We start from the raw sequence: 26245 nt of genomic DNA, 5'->3' as shown, positions 1-26245 counted from the left end.
TATAAAAAGTCTGATGATTACTTTTTGGTCACATCAAATGATCCTGTATGGGAAGAGTTAATTTGATGGCATAACTGTGGACTGTACCCAGCCAGCCATGAAAGAGTTAATTTAAGTAATAAGAGCACAATAACTTTAAACTTAATTTAATACAAATTAATAAATTTGTGTGCAACAATAAGTTTAGTATACTTCAGACTTTGTTCAACAATAATTTGATGAGTAAGATATTAGCTATTTACAACATCTTATCATTTAACAGTACATTAACTTTTTGTGTGAAACATCATATCTTGTTTCTCATCAAGTTAGTTACAGTGTGAAAATATCAATCTTTGTTGATCAATAAGTCATCTATAAGCTTCACTTCATTGATTATTACCTCAAACCTATATGTTAAGTATTAATTGCAGGTTATTTCTGAAACAAAACAAACACTTATACATATAGTAATTGTCACTAACATACTGTGGTCACTTTACAGAACATAAATGATCAAGCATGTGCCTCATGTTATTGATAAAGAACATTCAACTACACAGTACCTTTATAAACAATAGGCACTCCATTTCTGAAGAGTACTAATGAAGGGAATTTTGTGATACCAACTTCCTTTTTTGCTAAAGTTGTATCTTCTGTTGTGACTAACAGGATTCCATGATCATCTGTATCATCATCTATGTTCTCCAATTCATGAAGAATGGCTTCACATTCTTTACAGGTGTCAGGTGCTGAAAGAAGACAGTGCAAAGACAAAGAGAAAGAAACAAATGTAAATTGTGTTTATGAAACATTTATGCCTTCACTGTATGTTTAAACCCCTCCAATATGATAAAGTAATACCTATTGTACAAGTTTAGTCAAAATTCATCAATACAATCTTCAGATATTACACTTAAGAGACTGGAGCAAATTTTCTGTGTATCAAGTACCATTTGACTCTGAAAATGTAATCATGTTTATAACCTTTTAGGTAGTACTTGTATGCATATTATCAGAATCCATCCTGTATTGAAATATCATGTCACCAAAGTTGGGAAAGATTTTCTATGTAACAGCAACCTTTTGACCATTGACCAATGACATTAAAAAGCTTATCAAGTCTAGAAACATATATATAGTACCTGTTTCATAAGCTTGATAACAATTCACTTATCCTATCTTCAAGACTGAGACAAATGAGCAATGAAACAGACTTTTGCAGTATGCATGCCTATGTTTGTGTGTGGGGCATAAAAAAGAATAGTGCAAAAATAAATTATTCTACAAATTCTCTAATATCCTAGAAACAACAAATACCTGTGCATGTGTAAGCTAAATATATATTTAAAGTTCTGATAATATAAGAACTTTACATAGTTGTTGTACTGAAATTGTATATATATATAGAATACAATTAAAGTTTTAAATACAAAATCTTGACTAATTTCTATAGGTTTAAGTTACATAAAATTATATTTAATTTGTTAAATTACTTCACAAAATAATAAAACATTCCTTAAATGTAAAGACATTAGGTACAAAAAGTCAGCATAGCATCACTTTTCTCAACCATGCATGCCACATTTCTTCTATACACTTAGCAGGGATCATAATACTATTTAATTTAACCAATTTAATTCATTTCATCAATGAACATTGTTTAAAACTTGACATATATTTTACTTTTGTTTTTTGAAATTTAAGGAAAGCTACATGAGAGCTATCTAAGTTAGCTGTCCCTAATTTAGCAGTGAAAAACTAGAGGAAAGGCAGCTAGTCATCCCCACCCACCAGTAACATTTGGACTACCCTCTTATCATTGAATAGTGGAATTGAATATCGCATTATACTGCCCCCATACTTGAAAGGGTGAGCATGTTTGATGGGAGGGGGATTCAAACCCATGACCTTCAGATTGCGAGTCAAGTACCCAAACCATATTTTTGAAAGAAAGCTATCAGAAAAAACTTAAAGAATAGTTACATACCAAAAAAGACCAACACATATGGGTGATCTTGAATTAAGTCCTCAAGAATTTCTTCCGTTACTTCTTCTATGGTATCTTCTTCTTTTTGTTTTATCAACCATTCCAGAACTTTCTCTTCATTGGTTAAGTCACCTCAATGTAGAAAAAAAAACAAAAACAAATACAACTCATCTATAATATTGATTAACACATGAAATAAAATTTTAAACTTTCAAACAGTAAATGGGTCATTCTATGCCAACTTACCCAGCAAAAAAGAACTTTTCCCAGTTCACGTCATAGATTTTCTTGAAAAAAATTCAAGCAAAAACTTCATTTTGATTTATTCAGCCTTGCAAAATCTAAAGCTGTACTGCATGGCTGAATAAATCAAAATGATATTTTTGCTTAAATTTTTTCAAGAAAATCTATGACATGAACTGGGAAGCCGTAGGTGAGTTGGCATGGAATGACCCAATAGCAATATTTTGTTCAAATGTGGCTATTTCTTAATATCTGCTGGCATTTAAGATTACATGGGGTAAGATATCATTTCTCATTTAAAATACTTTTTTTTTTTTACACATGAATATAATCTTTATTAAGTCAACTGATTTTGTTCTTTACACTTAACTTAGCACTGAAAAACCAATTAAAGAAGAACATTAATTTTTGTTTTACTTTATCATTAACAAAACATTTATGTACCTTCATAAACACTTGGAACTTTGTTTTCAAAATAAACAAGAACTGGAAGTTCATCATCAATGCCATAATCTTTTGCCATGCTATCATCATCAATCTTAACAAAAGGAATTCCATGTTTATCTGTATCATCATCGATGTTTTCCAGCTCTTTTAGTACCAATTCACTTTTTGTAGATTCTTTATCATCTACATAACAAATGAGAGTAAACATTAGGAAATAGGTGACAGTAAGAACAAGTACATTTTCATATCATATTTTCATTAAAAATTAATTCTATTTATTGTTACAATTAAAAAAATATGGATAATCTGAAAACAGTATCTGTTTATTTAGATTTAATACAGACAATTCATATATTTAACAATTACAAAAATAAAACTAAGATAATACAATGCTTGAGAAGGAAGCAGTTCTGCATTCCAATTTACAAAGACACTTTATAAAAACATTTAAACAAACACAGCTAATTATTCCAATTTATTTTTATCTACACAATACACAAACTCTCAAAAGAAAAACGGGTCAATACTGACATTGACTTAGTAAGTATACCCTGTTTCTTAAAATGTACAGAACAAGACATACAGAGTTCTAATTCCTCAATCTTTATTTAATGTATAAATGAACTCTATATAATAAACACATACTGTTTTTAAAATAACACTCATAAAATTGGACATTTTTAATCCTCTTATTTTTGGAACTATAAAACAAACAAGTACACACTGTATCTTAAAATAACACCCACAGAAGACAGCTCAGTTTCTCAACTAAATTTATTCTTTGCTTAAAACAAGCACACTAAATTTCTCAAAATAAAACTGAAAATTGTGTTTGAATTTATCTATTTCTACACAATATGCAAGTACACCCTATTTCTAAAAATCATCACACTTACAGAACAAAAATACTTAGTACTTTGATACATCAATCTCTATGCAGTATGCAAGACAAGCATCAACTATTTTCTAATCTAAATAATACAACAAGATAGCTTAGTGTTCCATGTATCTACATCCATAACAGAAATAGGCACACCAGTTCTTAAAATAATTACAGAATCACAGTGTTATAATCTACTAGTCTATTCAACAGAACACTGATCTCTGTTTCTTAACATAGCAATGACAAAAGATAGCTTACAATTCCAATTGATCATTCTCTATATACTATTCAAGCACACATTCTTCTTTAAAATAACATTCACAGAACAAGACAGCTTAGTATTCTGACTGATTTCCATTATAAATGAGCATACAGCTTCTTAAGCAACATTAAAAAATATAACAGTTCAGTAATCCAATTTATTTATATATTCAGTAACAAAAACATTATATTTCTGAAAATAACACAGCTGGATTAAGACTGTTTTTTAATGATATACATGATATACTGTTCCTAACGTCGAGATCCATATAAAAAGGCAGCTAAGAATTCTGATTTAACTTTCTCTACACATGGTACAAATCCACCATTTGTTAAACTAATAAACATTAAGAAACACAAAACAAAACAGCTCAGAACATCAAATTCTCTCTCTCTATGAAATATTAAAACAGACACTATTTCTTAAAATGAAATTCACAGAACAAAGCAGCTAGGTATTAACACAATTCAATCAGAAAATTCTCTTTCTCAGACAAGCTCATAGAACAAAGAGCTCAGTGTGACAATCAATTTATTATTTAACTACAAACAAATACACCTTTTTTTCTCAAGATAACAACCGTATCACAAACAATGTTATTCCAATTCATCTATCTCTACTCTTTCACTTAGAACACCCTGTTTCTTAATTTACTGCTTAAAGAATAAAATATATCAGTATTCTGAATCATTCATCTTTCAGCATTATATAAACATACATACACCTTTTTACAATAACATGCACAGAACAAGGCAATTTAGTGTTCTAATTCATTTACCTTTACACAAAAGATACGCATGCATTTCATTATAACATAATTCAAATAACAATAAATTTCATTGTACTTACATCTTTAAAATTTAGTGCACTCTGTTTCTTAAATTGATGCACACAGAAAACACAGTTTGGAGTTTCAATTTATTTATTTATTTATTGCAAGCAAACATGTTTTTTTTTTAAATAACACAAAATGAGAAAAATAAATATTTTAAGTTATATTCCTATAAAATATACAAGCACAGTTTATTTTTTAAATGAAAATCACAAAACAAAAGAGCTCAGTGTTCTAACTAATATAAGAATATAAGAATGCTCTTGTTTTTCAAAATAATACTCACAGAACAAGACAGCTAAGAATTCAGATTCAACAATAAGGTGATCCAGCATCTGCTCAGTTACATCTTCAATTTCTTCACTTGTCTTCTGCTCAATCAACCATTCTAAAACCTTTTCTTCATTGGTCAAGTCACCTACAAAAATACAGTACAAGAAAAAAAAATCACATTTTGTGGTTGGAACATTTTTATAATTAATAACTAAATCATTTTAATAGCCTTAATTTACTCAACATAAATATTTACATGTTTTTAAATTAACTAAAGCTTACTTAACAGTGAACAATGATTATCCTTTCAAATTTCTATCTTAAAACTTAATTAATATCAAATAACAATACTAAAATTGTTCATTTTTTAATAGTAAATTAGATTTTTAAGCCTTTAAATAGAGTTATAAGCAACAAATTATTAGAGAGCTTCATTTATTCAACATGTGTGTGTGTGTGTGTATATACATAATTTTTCTAAAATAACTAGTCTACTAAAAATTAAATACAATATTCTTAAATTTCTATCTTAAATGAACATCAAATAACAGTATCAGATTGTTTTATTTCTTATATTAAACCTTTGCACAAATTTGGCGATAACAAAGCAAGTTACACAAAGTTATAAAGTATCCTATGTTGCAAGATGCTAGCCACTTAACTTTTGGCGATATGGGAATTCAGCTCTTTATACACTGAAGGATACTAGTCAAAAAGCTTATGTTGCAGCAAGCCCAATTACTTTTTCTGTTGGAAGTTAGCCAAAGAGTTTTTTATATTACAAAAAAGTAGGACCGAAGCTTATGAAGATAAAATAAATTAGTCATAAAACCTCTAAAAATACTAGAAGATATTTACAAGATGCCTAACAGTGCAATAAGCTTATCAGTGAAACTTTTCAAAATAAAGGTTAGTTAAAAAAGTACTAAAGCAAGGAAATAAGCCACAAAACTGCTATTAGTAAACAAAATTTCAAAGTTTACAAGAAGCTAATGACAAAACCTCTAAGACACAGGTAAATATTAAAGAAGCTTCCTATGTTCCAGAAAACTAGACAAGGAACCCCTCTGTTGAAGAATACTAGTCATAATAACTTAAGAAGTCAGTGACAGAAATTCAAAAGATACACAGAGTTATAATTACAAAGATCCTAAAAATATAAGGAAGATTTTTTACAAGTGGATCTTAAAATATTTTATATAAAAAGCTATAATTCTGGTAACTAAGTATTTAGAATTATTTAGAATGAGACTATTACAGCTACATTCAATAATAAAACAATGCACTTTATATACAAGTATTTAAAGAAATATACATAATGACATTTTAATGAAGTGTACCATCAGTTATCCTAAATCACTTCTGCAATGTCTTCAGTTGCTGTAACAACACATACTTACATACTGTTGATCCTTTAAGTGTTGTAACAATGTGATAGGATTCAGACATTTACAGGTGTCATAATATCACACAGGAACTTGTAGGTGTTAAACCAGCAGACAGGCAGTTAAAAATATTTTAATTGCTTGTAGACAGTTAAAGGTATTATAACTGTTTAAAGAGAGCACACAGGCAATTGTAGATGTTACAACAGTAGATAGACAATCACAGATATTGTAACTGCTTACAGATGTTACAACAGTATACAGGAGCCTGTACATGCCACAACAGCATACAAGCAAAAAAAGCATCTGTGGGTGTTGTAACAGCATCCACCCACTTTTATATGCTTTAGAAGTTTATATAACCACTTAATAGTGTTGTAAAAGCATTCTTTTAAAATAAAAGTGAGCTCTCTATGATAATAGCACAAGGAAACACTCTGTTAACACAATATTACATATAATTCAAACACACAATATTTCACTTAAATATATTTCCTACAAAAATAAATCCTTTACATATTATAGCAACAGGGGCTTCCAGAGTATGAATAATACAAAAATACCAGCTTTGAAAGTATAAGCTTAATAGAATAGCTACTGTGGTATGTAACCTCAGATAGAGGTGATAACTAGCCTTACAACAGCTGAGTGCATACGATTTCAGTTAATATATGTAATGAAATTTCAAATTAATTTGTACATATTTTTTTATGTTTATTTTCTGTGATTTTATTTGACCATTCAAACAGTTGCTTAGACTCAATGTGAACATAGCTTAACAAACAGTGGTCTTATTGGCAAGACAAAACACTGATACGGTCAAGTTCAAAATAATATAACTAAGCCTGCCTCACCTTGTTCCACAAAAACTTTTTTTTTCACCATGCTGCAAAATAATTGAAATGAAGTGCAAAATGATTAAAAACAAACTAGGTCTGCATTTTTGGTAGAAGTTGTCCATAAATGCCTTCTAGCAACACATCATTAAGCTATGTTTTATCAATTTTTTTACATCTACATGAATCTCTGCTAACTACAAGCTACTTTGCCTTATAATGACAGAAAAAAACCCAACAAACAACAGAAAAAGAGTTTCCAATATATATTTACATTACTATCCTTAGTAAATTAGTAAATTTAACTGAAATAAAATTTAATCTCATGACAAAAAAACTATTCTGGGTTCTATTTACATCTGTCTTGAATTTTATCTTTAACAAATTTGTACAAAGTACACAGTAAGTTTCATTTCAACAGACTATCCTAAAATGCTTATTAGTATGTACAAATAGAACATAAGTACTACCATAATATATATTGGGGATTTCATTATCAAAAAAGACAAGAGTTGGCAGTTCTTCTATCCCATATCTTTCTGTTGCTTCTTCATCATCTGTCTTGACAAAAACAATGCCATTTTCTTCAGCTTCATCATCAATATTTTCCAGTTCCTTCAAGATTTTCTCACTCTTTTTGCTTTTGCTATCATCTGAGACACAAATAATACATTAAAAAGTGGCATTGAAAGCTATTGTAATACATTGTAAACAGCATAGTTTTGAGTCTTTCTACTTTAATATTCTACTGAAACAGATCAGTATTTGTTCAAGTACTGCTTTAGTAAAAGGCTCAGAAAACAGTAAGGAAGAAACATTTTAGTGTATATAACACCAACAAGTCAAGAACGAATCAAATTATTGTTTCACATTTAAAAAAAATTTGAACAATTTCAGAAGATAAATCAAGAAACAAGTTAACATTTTTCTAAATTGAAAATGTATCTATCTGAAAGACAGATTTTCTCAATTAATTCTATAAGAACAAATTTTCAATGCTTGCCACTATCCTTTTGCCTTCTACTTTTAAATATACACATGTAAAATGATTAAGCAGCAGCTCTCCAACAACAGAAGTGTAACAACCCCTGTAATAACCAGCACTCCCTCCACATTTGTGCTTCTTAATAATTTAGAGTTTGGTCATAAAATCTACACCATATATCTCTCCACTCTCTTATGAGTGTGTCATAAACATAAAAGACCTGAAGAAGTCCCATAATATGTATTACTGATTAATGGGACCCCTGGGTGTCGAGTGGCTAGGAAGCAACAGACAATAGTGGTAGTTTAACCTCCTCCAACACTTAGTGGATTTTACATCAGTTCCATGGCAAGTAGAAAATCATCTTCTTCATTTTAAAACAGAAATTGGTAGGGATGATGAGCTTATGTACTAAAATTTATCTCCACTTATATGCACTTTCAACCAAATCAACACCTGATTCATTGCAAATTGGCATCTAGTGGATGGTAGAAAGGAGGGAAGCCTTAGTGGGATGACTTCTCTGTTTTAAAACCTGGTGGTATTTAGTATGATTTTTTCCTGACTTTAGTAGGAGGAGGATACTTTACCATACAAATCCTACTCTATAAATGAGTGGTTTGCTGCATTATTCAGAAGGACAGGTGTTCATGATCCATTACCCCAGCAGCTAGGAGCTTGTAAGTGCCAAGGACTTTATATTCTACTAGAAGAAAGTACAAAATATCCAATGGAGTGTCTAGAGGACTGTATGACCAGAGACAGTATAACAGGTGACCACATTACACTATTCTAAAAAACAGAGCTACCACATCAATTGAGTCAACTAAGCAACACACAACAGCAACTGGAACAGTGCATTAGGTGAGCAGTAGGAAGTGTCTCAGTGTTATGGAACATCAGGAATGAGAAAAAAAATCATTGTCTGCTTTACTCATATTGTTCATGAAGGTATGGTCTGAGACAAACAAACTTACGAAGCAAAAGTCAGAACTATTAGCAGTCCTATGGAACACTCCATCTTTATGATGTGCATAACCTAATCCTGTGATATAACTGTTTCATCATAGATGATAACTGAATGGAGAAACATAACCACCACTTGGTGATATCTGAAATTGTACATCAGTTCCATGGTAGAAAGAGCCATAACGTAAATGACACTGAGCATGATCACAGGATGGATGGTGCAGATTTAAGAAAAAATACACCTGGTCAGGCACCACTCTCCACAGAGTAAGATCCACTACACAGAAGCAAAATAGTCCCAGTGTAAAAAAGGGAAAAGTCTTTATTATAAAGTAAAAAAAGTTGATAAAAGTTTGTGAGCAAAAACAAGCAAGTCTGTAGAAAACTACTGCCAAAAGAACTGATTAACGAGTGCAAATGTGGAGAGGATACTGGTCATGGTAGGTATTGTGTCGTGCTCCTATGGGTTGAGAACTGCTGTGTAATAATTTATATGTGGATAAGCAGAAGCAGGACGAGCAAAGCTAGTGGCAAGCATTGAAAATTGTGCTGATAGAGGGCAATACTAATTGAGAAAAACTATTTTGTGAGGAGAGGTAAAACATGTTGGAAATATGACTGTTGCAGCATATTAATGTAATATGTAATCTATTGGTTACATGTATTTGTATGTAGATGTGATAAAGAGTTTGTCATTAGGTAACTAAAACAACATGAAGGTAACCACATACATATATGTAGGCATGAAAATGAGGCCATTACTAGCTAAACAAACAGTTTGAAAACAATCAGAAATATGCATGTGTGTTGGAATGAGAGTGCATTTGTAATCAGGTAATCAGAATAGCATAAAAGCAGTCATGTTAGTGGAGGTAGATATGATACTGAATTTCTATAATGGAGGAAGGAAAGAAAATAGGAAGAAAAGGTACATGAAATAATAAAAAAAACTAATTTTATTTAGTATAGTAAAATTTCATAAATTACATTTCTAATACTAGTAATTTCAAATATGAGGTACTTTAACTGAGTAACAGAAAGAGGTTATTTTTACACATGTACAAAACTGGTTATATTTCACTAGGAGCATACTGTATACTAATTAAATTCTATAATTTAAAAAAAATATAAAAGTAACTCCAACCTTATCAATTTGCTAACTCCATAAACACAAAGCTATTTAAATAATAAAATTTTCAGAACATGATTTGGTAAAATGTCCATTTTGCAATTACAAGCTTAGTAAACATGTTGCTATCAAGTAGTTATGACTGGCAGAAAGAAAGTTCAATTTTGTGTTTATGTATTTGCTATTCAACTGGTTATGACTACTAAACAAAAGTCCAGTTTTGTATTGAGCTTAATAATTGCACAATTATAAGGTGTTTAAGTCAGATCAGAAGAAGTCCAGTTTTGTGATCAAAGACTTACTAAACAAGAATTTATCAGGTATAGAAGTTCAGTATGAAATATTAAAATAATTTTGAAGACTCACTATTCTCATAGCAAATATTTGCATGTTTAGTAATGCTCTATCTGATGTCTATGCATCCTAATAATAGCTCTACAGTGTATTTTCATTACAGAAAACTTCAATGCAAGATTTTTCTGTCCAAAGCACACCACCCTCATGCTTGCTTTCCATAATCCATCTGTGTTTATGTATAGCAATTCTTCATTATAATTAATTTTATGTTTAGATTTATTAGTTCAGTCCAGCATAATATTTTCTTACAATTTCTTACTGGTTGCCTGAATATGCAATATATTCATTTTGTGTCTGTCTCACACTGTGATTCAAAACTATAAAGTCTGAATACTTGTACAACTTATCTCTTCCCCAAAAGCTAAACTTTATTTTTAGAAACACTGGGTACAGTTTCTTTTTCATCTGTATTTTCTTAACTATGCTAAAAATATAAAAATATTATTTTCATTATAAGTTCTCCTATTTGTAAAACAGTTTGTATAAAAAGTACACAAGAAGTGTTTGCAATTTCATCATCTTAAACACAGTATTAAACATAATTCACTATGTCTCCAAAGAAATGCTTACAAAAAAAGAGAAGATTTATATTGAGAGTATATCCAAAAATATGTCTATCAAATTTCAAAGACATTATTATGTATTACTATTATTTATTAACCATGTTTTTAAGAAATTAGAACTGTAATGATGATTATCTGTTTGGTTGTCCAAAGTACTTCTCTGTTTCAAAAAATATTAAAGCAAGCAGATTAAGAACTGAAAAAAATGGCAAAATAACTTGCTAAAATAATAAAAAGCACAATTCTTCTAGTTTACTTATTTTATTTGTATTTTATTCAAAATATTATTAAAAGTTAGAAATAAACAAGTTTTTGATTTGGAAAAAGTAAACTTACAAAACAGGGCAGCAATGTACTGATGTTTATCTATTAGATTATCCAACATTTTGTCTGTCACTTCTTCAATTTCATCAGATGAAATTTGCCTCAACAACCAATCTAAGACGACTTCTTCCTTCTTCAAATCACCTAACATAAAATGTGTTTTAATGTGAAAAATAAGGCACCTGAATTGAAAGAAAACTAGGTCTTCATATCTAAAAAGGTTAAGAATTAAGCATATAGAAAAAAACAACATATTACAATGACTTCAAGTTATGGCAATAACAATTTCAACCAGTTTACCACAAAAATTTTCTATGCTGAAACTAGAAGCTATTTAATAAGTCTATTCTAAATTTCATGCAATTTATTTAGGTATTTCCACTTAGAGAAGAAATAATTGTTTCTGTGATCACCTTCTCCATGTGAAAAGGGTTATGCAACTAAATAATTGATTTCAATGACCTATTTTTGTTTGGTTTTGTTTTTAAGTATAAACATACACAATGGGCTATTTTGAACTTTGACATTATTAGACCAGAATCTCATTACTGAGCCAATTGGAGACTAAATATTCTCTAACTGATACAAAATTTATCCTGGCTCTAACCAAAGCTGAGTTTTTAAGTAAAAGAAAAAGATATTAATATTGTTTTTGCTTTTATTTTTTAGTTTTTTATTAGCTAGCAGTTTAAATTTTTCTATCTATATTTAGGCTTTATAATTTACAATACCTGTTGATAGGCCTAAAAAAAAACTTACGCTATGATGTCAACATGATAGCATTTATTTGAAAAATTGAAAAAGTAATAATACATCATAATTGTATAAGAATGTGTATGCACTTCTCTATAAATTTGTTTTAACATTAAAACAAAATAATTAATTTTCATTTGAAATTTCTATAGCAGATACAAGTTATCTTCAAGTATGACTTTGATAATCACCCACAAAAACCTTTAACACTTTAACTCATTAGTACAGAACAATAATATGCCAAAAATGTATAGATAAAGTGTCAAAAATTGTTATTACAAATTTGCTGAAGAGTTTCTTGTATTTTATTATGATTTTAAAAGTTTATAAAATGGTCCAACCTTGATAAACACTTGGTATTTCATTTTCAAAATAAACCAATACTGGAAGTTCATCATCAACTCCATATTCTTTAGCCACTTCATCATCATCTATTTTGATGAATGGTAGACCATGTGAATCAGCTTCATCATCAATGTTTTCCAATTCCTGAATAACTTCCAGAGAATTTTCATCATCCTTATCATCTGAAAATGAAATAAATGATGAAAAATATCCAGTACAAAATAACTGTAGTGTGTACAATGAACATTGTGTGTGTGTTAAATACAATTTAACATGCTCTGCATAATAAATAAATTATACACATATATGGTAAATATACAGAAAATGTTGGCAGCTTGAAATTATAGTACATTTGTTAAAACTACAATTCTGTTTATGTAACAAACAAAAAAAAGATTAAAACTTATAATTTAATTTGTCATCTTAAAATTGAATGTTCTTTTTACAAGTTAAATGAAATGTTTTTGAAGAAAATGTTATTTTTCAATATATTTGTTTCAAACAGAATTATAATTTGTAAATATAGGAATTACACTGGACTTTAGGTTTTAAGTTTGTTTTTAATATTAATATTTTTTTAAGTTGTGCTAGATAAATCAGCTTATAAAGTAAAGGTCAAAATGTCAATTTTAAATCTCTTTTTAAATTTTAAGGTTAGTTATTAGTTGATTTACAAATATGAGAAAAAGCTTCAATTAGCAATATATTGATGCTAGCTTCTCAAAAACGCTGGGTGGGAGTTCTCTAACTTTCTTTATCCCTAACACAAAAATCCCAAATTAACAAAACATGTCTAAATGAAAATGAGTCAATACACTTATATTTCACACCATACATTGCTGCCTGTCATAAATTTAAAATTAACATATCCAAATGAAAAAGGTCAGCACAATTATAATCCAATGTACAAACAATGTCATTTTTTTTCCTATGAGAAGTTCTGGCCATTAAATGCAAAACAGATGAATACATCAAAATAATAGACATGAAAAGTTGTTTAATCTAAAGCCAGCTGACTTTCAACACTTTTTAAGGCCATCTTAAGCTAAACAGCTTCCTGAGCTCTTGACTCTTTAAAGTAATTCAAAGTTACGTGATCACACATGCATTGCTGAGCAGTTACCATGCCATAAGATAACTTGAAATTGAAGAAAACATATGAATGTGTGAAAACTAGTTTCTCTAACACCAAAACTTCCGACAGTTTTTGTCATTTACTGTGATTTTTCACTAACCATGCCATCTTTTTTGTTATACCAATTTATAAAAACTATTGGGACTGTAATGACACAACAGTTATCAGATTATTACACTAGCATATTAAATGCACACAATGTACAACTGAGGGAGGGTCTTGTCTAAATATGCATTTCCAGATCAAATGTTCCCACTAAACAAGAGCTCATGAGGAAAATTTACAAAATAAATTATTAAGATTTAGACTCAAAACCCTTTTAACAGGCTTCAGATGTACCAGGCTGTTTCATATGAAATGCTGGATTTTTAAAGGAAAATGTGAAACAAGTACATTTTTTGTTGTTTAATTTATTTAAACCAAATAAGCTCCTTTAGACTCAATATGCTTCTGCTAATAAATCGTAAGTTTGTAAACGTCATCTTTAAAGAGCTGGACTTCCTTTGATGTAATGAAGTCTTCAAAGGCACTTTTAATTGACATTTGCTTTGCAAAAGTTTTTTCCTTTAAAAAATGTTCAAATGTTTAAAAAGTGATAATCTATAGTAGAAAGATCTAGTAAATATGTCGGATGAGATTAAGTTCCACTCTGAAGTTCGCTTATTTTTTTTGTACAGTAATGTGTAAGACATCAGGTCAAGCATTGACATGAAGCACATGCGTCCACTGCAACTGACTATTGTTGAAGTTTTCATGACAACTTTTGATGCATAATTTCAATTTTAGAACAATATTTCTCTGCTGTGATTGTTTCTCTTTGGTTTAAGAATGAATAATGGATTACACCTGCTGATGACCACCAAATACTGACCATAAACTTCTTAAGCTGAAGAATTGGTTTTGGAATATGTTGTGGTACTTCTTCAAAGTCAAGCCACTGTCTGGATCATTGTTGATAGTCTTAAAGAATCCACTTTTAATCACAGGTGACATTTCCATGGAGAAATGGGTCATTTTTGTTGTAAGTAAAAATTGAGGAACAAATTTCAACTCATCCTTTTTGATGGTTTTCAGTCAATTCATGAGGTACCCATTTATTGAGTTTTATCACCTTAACAATTGCTTCAAGATATTGGAAAACTGTTGAATAATGAACAAGTTTGTCAGCAAGTTCTTTCATGGTTTGGCAGGTATCTGATTCAATTAAGGCCTTTAAATTCTTCCTCATTAACAGCTGTCTGAAGGCATCCCATGAGGCTTATTTTCAAAGTTTGTCACCAGAACAAAATCTCCTTAACCAAAGCTGTGCTGTAGACTCATTAGCTGTGCCATCACCAAATGCATGATTGATATTATAAGCTGCTATCACCACACTGTGACTAAGGTTGAACTTGTGCAAGAAAACTACACAAATATTAATTTTAACCATAGTGACAAAAATCAATATAAATATGATTTAGTTTCTTTAATAAGAATAATAAAGCAAACTTGAAATAAACCAAATAATAAACTACGTTATTCTGCCATATATACAATAATGCTTCTCTTTCAGCCACTAAAATCAAATTTCAAATTTGCACATGAAAATCTGGCATTTCATATGCAACAGCCTGATATATCTAAGGAACTATTCACTTCAGTTTTGCAACTAAACTATGAATTTAAGTTTCAAGAACAACAACAGAACAAGATGCTACTTGACCAAATACATACACACTCTTTTTTTAAGATAAGTAATCTCTCTAGTACACTTTGATTTTAAAACTGGTAAGTTAAAAATAATGTAAACTTAAAAAACATCATAATTAGTGTTTTATTTGATAAAAATACTGATATTGATAAGAAATTGCTAACTTCTGCTCATGTTTTGCCATAACTTTAAGAAGTAAAACACAAGCTTTCATAGTACTCACAAAACAACACTGCTAAAATTTTGGAATTTTTAATCATCTGTTCTAAGACTTTGTCTGTCACATCCTCAATCTCATCAGAATTTTTTTGGTGGAGCAACCAGTCTAAAACTTCTTCTTCTTTCATCAGATCACCTGAAGTTACAATAATGTAGATCTAAATAAAATTTTTTCTGGTGGACTATCCCAACCTAAAGCATTTCCTATTCAGATTACTCCTAAAAGTGATAACTTTTTGTAAACCAAAAATCCCAGAGGTACCTCTTTGCTTGGAAAAAATTATTTATTTTTCAAAATATGCTTACATGAAATTGTATCTGTTAGTTTAACCAATCAAAACGTTTCCTTATACTAATTAAGTAAATTAAAATTAGAAACTAACAAGTTTTCAAAATGTCATCAGACTCGTATATTTTTTATAGTCAATTAAAATTATTAATTAGCATAAATATCTAGAGTTTTTTAACTTCTCTTCTTGCTTAGACTCATCAGTTTAATATAAATATTTAAATTTTGCAGGTAAATAAGTTTTCTTATTTGAGTCAAGTGATTTTTAATTATTATTTTTAGAAAAATCTAACCATTCAACCATATTGTTTGAGAAGTGTAACTTATTCTTATAATAAAAGTTTCTAAGTTCATATATACAAAAAGACAAAGAAAACAGGCTACATTTCTTCAATTCAAACAATTAGAAATTTAATTTTTACCCTGATAAAAGTTTGGAATTTTGTTTTCAAAGTATACTAAAGATGGTAAGTCATCAATTCCAAATTCAGCAGCAGTTTTATCATCATCAATCTTCACAAAAGGAATGCCATTTTTATCAGTGTCGTCATCAATGTTTTCTAGCTCCTCTATTACCTTCATGCTTTTCTTGCTTTCTTTGTCATCTAAATGAAATAAATATTTACAACTTAAGTCACCCAAGAGTACAATGAATGTTATATTCTACTTAACATGCTCTATTTCATTAAAAAAAGTATTCAATTTTTATCCTTAGAATTTCTGATGGACTACATCAGTTTTTTTAAATACATTTTTAAACCATTGTATTATTCCTAAACATATCTTTAAGGTAATTACCTTACACAACAAGAAGTTTATTTAGGAGTGTGTGTGTTTTTTCTTATAGCAAAGCCATATGAGGCTATCTGCTGAGTTCACCGAGAGGAATTGAACCCCTGATTTTAGTGTTGTAAAAAGGGAACATCATTCAGGAAGTGTATTGTAAAGTAAATCTAGTTCAGTTATTGAATGTGCTTCCCATGGAAATAAAGATTGAACATGAAATAAAATAGATAATTCTTTGTATACAAAACAATGTAACATAATATGTTACTGGATAAATTAAAATTTTGTCTTTCTATTGGTTACAAATAATATAGTACTAAGCAACAAAGAGAACTATTGGCAATTTGTGAATCAGAGGACAGGTGTGTTTGGCAAGAGGAGTTTGATTTTCTAGTTTATGGCTCTTCTAATGAAACAGACTGAAGGTGATAGACACTTGCACTCTGCCTGAGCAATGACAACATTATAATGAGCAATTTACATTAAATTTTGTACTTCTTGGAGGGGTGATAAATAAATTAAATAGAGAAAATTGTGGATTTCTAAAAAAAATTTTTCCTTAAATTAAGAATCTAAAAACGTATACAATATTAGAATTTAGATCATTTGTTATATTGTGATGCCAAGTGTATTCATATAAAGTAACAATAAGGTACTTAAATTTTGAATGTAGCTCCCTAAAACCTCTTGACATTCAAAGAAAATGATGCTCATATTGAGAGTGTTAAACTAGAGGACTGTAACATTGAAAAGCATAAAATTACTCAATAACAAAAAATAAGAAGCCCACAAATACTGCACAATATAAAAACAAGTTTATAATTTAAGAGTCAGTTGTTATAAGCATTGTAATCAATGAAGTATTTCTGTAAAATGTAAACAAGTTACTGTACGTTTCAAAGTAAAACTTCAATACTGTTTGCTTCATGTTACAAAGTTATAAAATTCCCGTCTTGAAAAATATATAATTTTACAATATTTTTTACTCGATTAGGGGACATTTTGCATGTTAACTAAAACACTATTTGTGTAAACACTTTAGTAAATATACTTACAAAACAACACAGCTAGAAACTTTGATTTATTAATCATTTGGTCCAGTACTTTATCAGTGACATCTTCAATCTCATCAGAAGACTGCTGATTAATTAGCCACTCTAGGACCTCTTCCTCTATTGTTAAATCTCCTGAATAAAAGATCAATCAGAATTTTTAGTATGTTTTAATTAACAGAAAAATAACACAAAGAAAAGTGTTTAATTATATTTCATTATTGTCTTGTGCACCTAGTATATCCTTCTTGTTAAGAAAGGTCCTGCTAGTAAACCATAACCACTAATAATCTCCAACAAGCAGAACTTACAAACAGCTCCTGAAAGTACATCATGATGATAAATAAGCTGCACCTAACACACCTTATATTTCAAAACGTTTCTGCTAGTATATAATGAATCTAAGTAAGCCATATGTAGAGCACACCCTATCCAACAGTAAGTTTTCACTTGCACAGATTGTCAGCAGATATTCCACACATAGAACATCATGAGTATTAATCAGTAAGATACACCCTCACACACCTTGTATATTTGTGTGTTTCTGGTAACACATAACATGTTAGGAAGCTACATCCAGCACAGCAAGGTCCTATGTAAGTGTGCTCTTTAAACTAATTTATTATAATGCAAATACAAAACAAAACCTTGATAGAAGTTTGGAACTTTATTTTCAAAGTACACCAGGGCTGGTAGATCTTCTATGCCAAATTCAGCAGCAGATTCATCATCATCAATTTTTACAAATGGAATTCCATGTTTGTCAGTGTCATCATCAATGTTCTCTAATTCTTCTAATACTTTCATACTTTTCTTACTTTCTCGATCATCTGTAACAAATCCACAAAACTAAAACTTTTAGCAGTTCACACTAACTGACTAAACAACTCAAATTAAATAAGTCCAATATGGTCATTCCGTGTCAATTCGCCCAGAAAAAAGAACTTTTCCCAGTTCATGTCATAGATTTTCTTGAAAAAATTCAAGGAAAAACTTCATATTAATTTATTCAGCCATGCAGTACAGCTTTAAGATTTCAAGGAAATCTACATGAACTAGGAAGCCCTAGCTGAGTTAGCATGGAATGACCCAATAGCAATATTTTCAACTGATATTTGCATATTTTTGATACATTACCTAACCAATAATCATAGTTTCACATAGTAATGACTCTTTTTTTCTCCTTTAAAAACTTGGATAATACAATTTTAAATCATACTTAGTTCATGAACTGTTGTATAAACCATATAAAAAACATTAATTTTTTAAACCAGTGCTTAGTTGACTTGATATGGGTAAAAAATACAAATGGTACAAGTTCCATATTTCTCATACAAAATAGCCCTTTAAAGGGCAGTTATTCTTTGTGATTCAAACACAAATTAGTAAAAATGATGTTATTCTCAAACTGGATGAACTATTTCACCTTTCATTCAACAGGCAGTTGGAGTCTACTAAAGTTCTCAAATCAACTACTTATCCATATTCAAAAGATATATATATAATAATTATATTAGGTATTGGCTATTTAGAATCAATGCAGTTAAACAATTATAAAAAAGAATCTTTGTATACAACTTGTATAAACAGATGTTTAGGGAAATTTATTAACTTACATTTAATATAAAATTCTTATCAGAAACAGACTGAGAGTTAAATTTTAAAGAAATATCAATGCTTATTGGCCTAGCTAGGCTAATCATAAAATAAGTTATAAAATTAAACTTGGGGGCATTACTTAAATTACTTCACAACAACTTAAGTAGACAAACTGTAATTCTTCTGTAAAGTTGATAGTTTCTCAAGGTAATTTCATTTCATGCAATAAAAATCAGGGAAACATCATACAAATAAAAAAAAGACTTGACTGGTTTAAAACAAAATTAACATCACTAAGAGAAATAACTATACTTTAATATGTTGATCTGGGAAGAACTGACTTCTATTACTGTTGTTTTTGTTGATTATAGACATGTACATTATTCTAAAAATTTTATTTAATTAAATGTAAAATATATTAATTTGAGAAAAATAGTTTTATTGTTTAAACTTTAAGCATATCTTGTTGTGAGAACCATTTCTGTCAGTATCACTGTTTCTAGCCTTAATATTATTATGAGAACTGTTCATTAGTGTGGCTGTTTCTACTTTAAGCATACATTATTGAAGAACAACTGTTCTTGTCAGTGTGGCTGTTTTTACTTAAGCATACATTATTGAAGAACAACTGTTTTTGTCAGTGTGGCTGTTTTTACTTAAGCATACATTATTGAAGAACAACTGTTTTTGTCAGTGTGGCTGTTTTTACTTAAGCATACCTTATGGAAAATCAACTCAATTTCCCTTAGAATATACAGCAGCAGAAATAAACTTGGAAATTACACATAAAAAAAGAATTGGTACAAATCATATACAGATTTATCAATCAAGTAATGGAAAATACAGCTGGTATCAGAACTTTAAATGATTATAAATGCCTATTGAATGAAAACAGAACAACTTTTGCCACTATACTGTGACCTTATTCAGGTTAACACAGTTGACAAAGAGCCACTATACTGTGACCTTATTCAGGTTAACACAGTTGACAAAGAGCCACTATACTGTGACCTTATTCAGGTTAACACAGTTGACAAAGAGCCACTATACTGTGACCTTATTCAGGTTAACACAGTTGACAAAGAGCCACTATACTGTGACCTTATTCAGGTTAACACAGCTGACAAAGAGCTATTGATCTGGTACTCATCAATGTCACGTTGCCAGTAATTGGTTTAAGAAAACAAGGTACGTTAATAATACATACCTTATTCTCCTATACTGTATTTATTTTATATTTGCAAAACTGTTTAATTTTTCTAAAGTTCTGATTGGAACATATTAAATCTGGTAGAATGGTCAATAAACTTACCTGCTCTTTTATGGAATATTTGTATTGTATTCTACTTTTACATTTTGTATAAAGGATTGCTTTATAACTGTTACATGGAGCAGAAATACTGAGAGATGTGATGAACAAAAAACTAAAACGGACTAATGACATATTGCATTTGAGCAAGCATAGATGTCTTAGAATGAAGCTCATTCTTCAGAAACTATATGAAGCTGTTATTAGTCTGAAGGTAAAAACCCTTAACTTCAGTACCTCACCCTCATGCACAAAAATGGAAGTACACCACAAAAATGGCAATGTGCATATAGGAGACTACAACGAACTTGAACATGCACAAACCCAGTAAAAAATGCCAACTGATATAGATGAGAAACATTAATGATTTGACATCAACCATTTGTCTTTTTAAGCCCAACAACTGATAGGAATACAACCTAAATTCTCTTCAGAATATTGAGAATCTTTATCAATTTCAGCCTCACAGATGAATATATATCTCTCTCCATCTAACTGCAAATAAGATCACTGACGTTCTCAACTGAGAGTGATTCTGACCCCTTCCCCTCACTCCAATTTTTATGTGATGCTAGATAACAGAGGTGGAATAGAAGAAAACTCATGGCATAAATAATAATTTGTGAATTTGTACCATAATTTGCCTTGCAAATCTATTTTTTGAAAGTGAAAATCAATTATATCAATAAGGTAAGAAGGAGAATGCTCAAAATATCTCAGAACAATGACAATAGTGAATGCTTTGAAGAAAAAACAGAGATAACATTACCTGAATGAGGTGCTAACATACAGTACCAGGACAGAGGGTACATTGATGTAGGTGGAGAGTGTCATGAGACAAATATCATCAAAGGTAATTAAGTGCCATATAAAAGACTGGAGCAAGCAAGAAAATATCATCAATGCTAAAATGGGTAAAGGAAGAAAGTGTGTCAGTTGAGTAACAGCCATAGTGTGAATGTAGGTAAGCATGTTTTGGAACAATGTTTTCCTATTTGATACAAGATGCGTTTCCCTAAGATGATGTAGAAGATATCAAAACATGTAGTATTTTTAAGAGCAAGCCATTAATGGTTCTAAGTGCAACATTTAATTGTGTAATTATAAAACATTTTATTTTAATTATTTATTATATTTTCAACATCAGGTATTTACCAATCATTCATATTTATTTTTCACCAATGTTTTAATATTTACTTTTATAACTGTATATATATATATGTGTGTGTGTGTGTGTGTGTGTGTGTGTGTGTGTGTGTGAGCAAGTGTATATATTTATATGCACATTTATAAGAAAATATTACACTGTATAAAAAAATAAATTTTAAGTAGTATGGTGAAATATTTACTTACAAAATAGTACAGCCAAGTATTGTGAATTATCAATCATTTGTTCTAATACTTTATCAGTGACATCTTCTATTTCATCAGAGGTTTTCTGTTTAATCAACCACTCCAAAACCTTTTCTTCATCTGTCAAGTCTCCTAAATAATAAACCAATAAATGTGCCCCTGTTAAGAGAGCAACTGAAATAGTCATGGATGAAAAGAACTTTTACATAGAAAGAACTTATAATTATATGCAATAACTTGTGATTTTAACCCAAAATTTAAATTTTAAAAAAGATTATGAATAATTATACTGCATCCAGGTGAAAAATAACAAACCCTCTGACAGATAGGACACACCTTCTCTGTGTAACTGTGTATGTTTTTAATTTAATTTTATTATTTATTCTTTCATAATTTATTATGCTCAAAGCTCTTCTTTTGGTTAACTTGTTTTTCATTTTGTTTTGTTGTCTTGAACAAAATCATTACTCTGGTAATAGTCCCTATCTAGAGGTAAGTCTGTTGCCTCCTTTATCAAAATAAAGTTATAGATAAGATCAATACAGTATAGTCAAATAACACATTATTAAGCACCACTTTAACTAAAGATCTTTGGATATATGCTTCAGCTCATTCAAAATAATAACTCACTCTGTACATACCTCTAAAATATTTGTGTGCAAACCAATTAAGCTCATTACAACTAATTTTGCATATATTAAGGTTCTTAAAAGTTTTAAGTTTGAATACCTTGGTAGAAATTTGGAATTTTGCTCTCAAAATACACTAAAGCTGGTAAATCTTCAATTCCAAATTCAGCAGCAGTTTTATCATCATCAATCTTTACAAATGGAATGCCCTGTTTGTCAGTGTCATCATCAATGTTTTCCAATTCTTGTAGCACTTTTAAGCTTTTTTTACTGTCTTTGTCATCTAAAATAAAATAAAGTTATCCCATGCTGTTTATCTTCTACAAAATGACTTGATATACAAACAGTTTTAATGATAATTTCAGTTAGAAATAAAAGTGAGACTCTTATATTTGACCAATAAGAATTCCCTGTAAGATAAGGGATAAAACCTTCTAATATACAGTCCAGGCAAGTTTCATATTGTATCTCATATGTGGATTAATCACAGTTCTATAATTTACCAACACAGTAATCCTCATTTCATACACTAATTAATGTTTCATAATTTACTGATTAAAGTTCCATAACTAACAAACAGTGTAAACTTTCAATACATACATATACATTGGTGAAAGTTTCATAGCATAATAGCATGGCCAACCCTGAAATATAAATTGACCAAAGTTTCATGGTGCATCTTTAATATATTCAAAACTCTATGGAAAAGAAATTAACTTCACTTACAAAACAACACTGCCAGAAATGGAGATTTCTCTACAAGTTTATCAAGCACTTCATCAGTAATGTCTTCAATTTCATCAGATGTTAACTGTTTGATCAACCACTTCAGGACCTCCTCTTCTTTGCTCAAGTCACCTAAATTGTTAAAAAATTAAAACCACATCCAAATATTAAATTTCATAACCATTCAATGTCATTCACTTACTGGTTTTAAAATATGGAGCCCTGAACACAAATCATATCTCTGCAGGCTATTTACAGACACTGACCACATGCAAGTAACCACTTTCACTCCAAATTAACTAAAACGGTTCACCATTTTACAGTAATTTTTTTTTATATCAAATCACAATATTTTAAATCAATTTAAGTACTTTAACCATCTAATAAAATTTCTAGGTTTTGAAATTAATGGTTGTCAGCTAGCAAAAAGCTAATCACCATCAAGGGTGAAGGTATGTTTTATTGCCAGGCATGATTATGAATACTTAAACCAGTTACAAACAACAGTCAAAATTATTTATAAAAAATTGGTAGCAAAAACAACATTTAAGGGAAAACCACACTGTTCTCAGTTTTTAAAAATTATTCTTGTGTCAAATGAGTGAAATTTTACTTCTGTCAGAAATGGACTGAAATGTAAATGATATTTAGGCATTTTGAGTTGAGTACCAATAACTGTTCTAGAATCTTATTCATACATTACAGTGACTAGTTTTCAGCACTAAATTTTGAAATATTATGATAATAGTAAGTTAACATTTTCCTAATCTAAAAATGTATTTCCAGTAGATACTCACCAATACATACAGATTAGCCAGGATCCCACATTGAATTGGAGAGGGGGTTGATGGTAAACTTGCAAGGTGAAAAGCACCCAAAGCAAAACTCATGAAGTGTGACACCAAATGGAAAATACCCCATAGAGACACACATGTGGAAGACCGTATCTCATCTCAATCAGGGTATACACTTCATCCAGAATGTAAGAAAGAAAAAGACAAATGAGTGTCACAAATACAGGCAGAAGGAAAACATGACCATCCATGCACTTGCACACAAGCAGTCAGCAAACCAGTATACATAGTGTGGTAGGGACATGTTCAGACCATATCTTGTGTGCTCAACACAACACTACTGAAGGGACCCAATGGGACAGATTCCAGCTGCAAAAAGAAGAGCACTTTAGTAATGTACTATGTTTCTAATTGGTGTACGCTCACCTCAACTTCACTGAATAAAAACTGTCTACAAGAGGAGGGAATATCAGTAACATATTATGGTTTCACATAGTGTGTGCTCACCACCATTCTTTTGAACAAGCTCAGACTGAAGAGAAAGACACATTACTTTTGGATCATGTTTTCTGTAAATTGCGTGCTCACCTTGACTCAACAGAACAGGCTTTGGCTGCAAGAGGGTGCAAGTTACACAAGTTATGGTTTAGAGGGGGTGACCCACACTACACTAACAGTTTTACCACCACCATAATTTTCACTGTATTGTGCTAAGTTCCAAATGGTCATAATTCTCCATAGTCCATCACCCCAATGACTAGAAACTTGAAGGTGGCAAGGGTATCCTGTTCTACACTCAACAATGGGAGGAAAAAGATAATTCATAATGGCAGAACCCCAAAAAAGTGAAACTAGTGTCCAGATCCCTACTGAACCTCCACCCATAAAGGTTTCTTACTGTAGGCAATACAGTGGATGACAACAAACCTCTAATTTTAAAACCAAAAACTGTGAGTCAAAGAGGTGAGTAGATAACCTCCTTGATGCTGAATTTTTCCATAATAGTTCATGAAACAGGTATAGGCTGGATTGGACAACAGAGTAAATTCATATCATGAGGATATCTCAAGAAGCCTTGTGAAAAAACCCCATCTCAAAGTGGACACTAGAAGAAACAGAGCACGTGGTATGAGTGCTAACTAGTATCCATACATAACGTAGATTTTGGGTAAATATGACTAGGGAGGCAAGACTAGCTATCCTATAAAATGAAAATGGGTCTGAAAAGAAAATTCTATGTATTATTTTAAAATATAGTAAGGTTACTGAAGAATGTTGATGGAGAAAAGCTGAAATCCAGCAGGAGATGAAACAGCTTTATGATATAGATAAAGAAAGACAAATGTTTGAAAATGAGACCAAGAGCAGAAGAAGAGATGGGTACCCACAGGATTGTACATGTTTGGTAGTCAAGAGAAGCAGAGTAATGAAATAGACAAGATATTTGAGAGAGGGAGGGCAAGAAAAAGAGGAAGTTCTGGTATCTAGAACGAAAAGATTAAGGACAGATAGATTTCGGTAAGGAACATGAGTAAAGAGTAAGGTCGATAAAAATGAAAAATCTATGAAGATTATGAAGACAGAAACTGTAAAATCTAAGTCTCCAGAGAGAAATGACCACAGTGAAAAACATCTAAGGACATAAAGGGGCTCCAATAAATACCATTGATAAAAGGAGGAGGAAGGAGCACATCTTCATTCAATGAGTCATAACAAATAATGAGAAAAAGAGGAGGAGGAGTGGAATAGGCTAAGCTGGCCCAGTAAGCATGTGGAAATCCACAACAAGCTAAATTATAGCTGTAACATCCCCCAAAATTAACAAGCCTCCAGGAGTTATAGTAGAAATAAGGCCTGTGTTTGTGAACAATGTCATTCACTCAGGACTAAATACAAGTTACTGCCATTTGAAAATTCACGATAACAAAAAAATTAAAGTTTCTTAAAAAATCAAAGATTTGTTAACAATGCAAATCCAAAAATTTGAATTCAGATGAAAAATTTAAATATCTCTGTAAAATACAATGCCATGGAGAAGAATGAATTTATCATAAGTGCAAGTGCATAGTGGGGAGTTAATAATCATGGAAGTTGTGTTGCCCTTTTACT

The 26245-nt window shown here is 30.4% G+C and overlaps 1 protein-coding gene across 1 annotated transcript in view; it reads right to left on the bottom strand.

Moving 5' to 3' along the window:
* Window positions 1-26245, bottom strand: part of hlk (hulk) — a 151044-nt gene that overhangs the window by 80696 nt on the left and 44103 nt on the right. Inside the window, exons 11-24 of the mRNA XM_076483714.1 lie at window positions 23343-23474; window positions 22717-22899; window positions 21988-22119; window positions 18374-18556; window positions 17730-17861; window positions 16311-16493; window positions 15604-15735; window positions 12552-12737; window positions 11470-11601; window positions 7601-7783; window positions 4923-5054; window positions 2657-2842; window positions 1970-2101; window positions 546-731 (exon numbers count right to left, since the gene is read on the bottom strand). Coding sequence (XP_076339829.1) covers window positions 546-731; window positions 1970-2101; window positions 2657-2842; window positions 4923-5054; window positions 7601-7783; window positions 11470-11601; window positions 12552-12737; window positions 15604-15735; window positions 16311-16493; window positions 17730-17861; window positions 18374-18556; window positions 21988-22119; window positions 22717-22899; window positions 23343-23474 — 2214 coding nt within the window. The remainder of the gene's footprint in view (window positions 1-545; window positions 732-1969; window positions 2102-2656; window positions 2843-4922; window positions 5055-7600; window positions 7784-11469; window positions 11602-12551; window positions 12738-15603; window positions 15736-16310; window positions 16494-17729; window positions 17862-18373; window positions 18557-21987; window positions 22120-22716; window positions 22900-23342; window positions 23475-26245) is intronic.

This window comes from Tachypleus tridentatus, chromosome 13 (assembly GCF_004210375.1).
Source record: "Tachypleus tridentatus isolate NWPU-2018 chromosome 13, ASM421037v1, whole genome shotgun sequence".
NCBI classification, from domain to species: domain Eukaryota; kingdom Metazoa; phylum Arthropoda; class Merostomata; order Xiphosura; family Limulidae; genus Tachypleus; species Tachypleus tridentatus.
The sequence above is the reverse complement of the archived record's forward strand: the minus strand, read 5'-3'. Positions and strand labels throughout refer to the sequence as shown.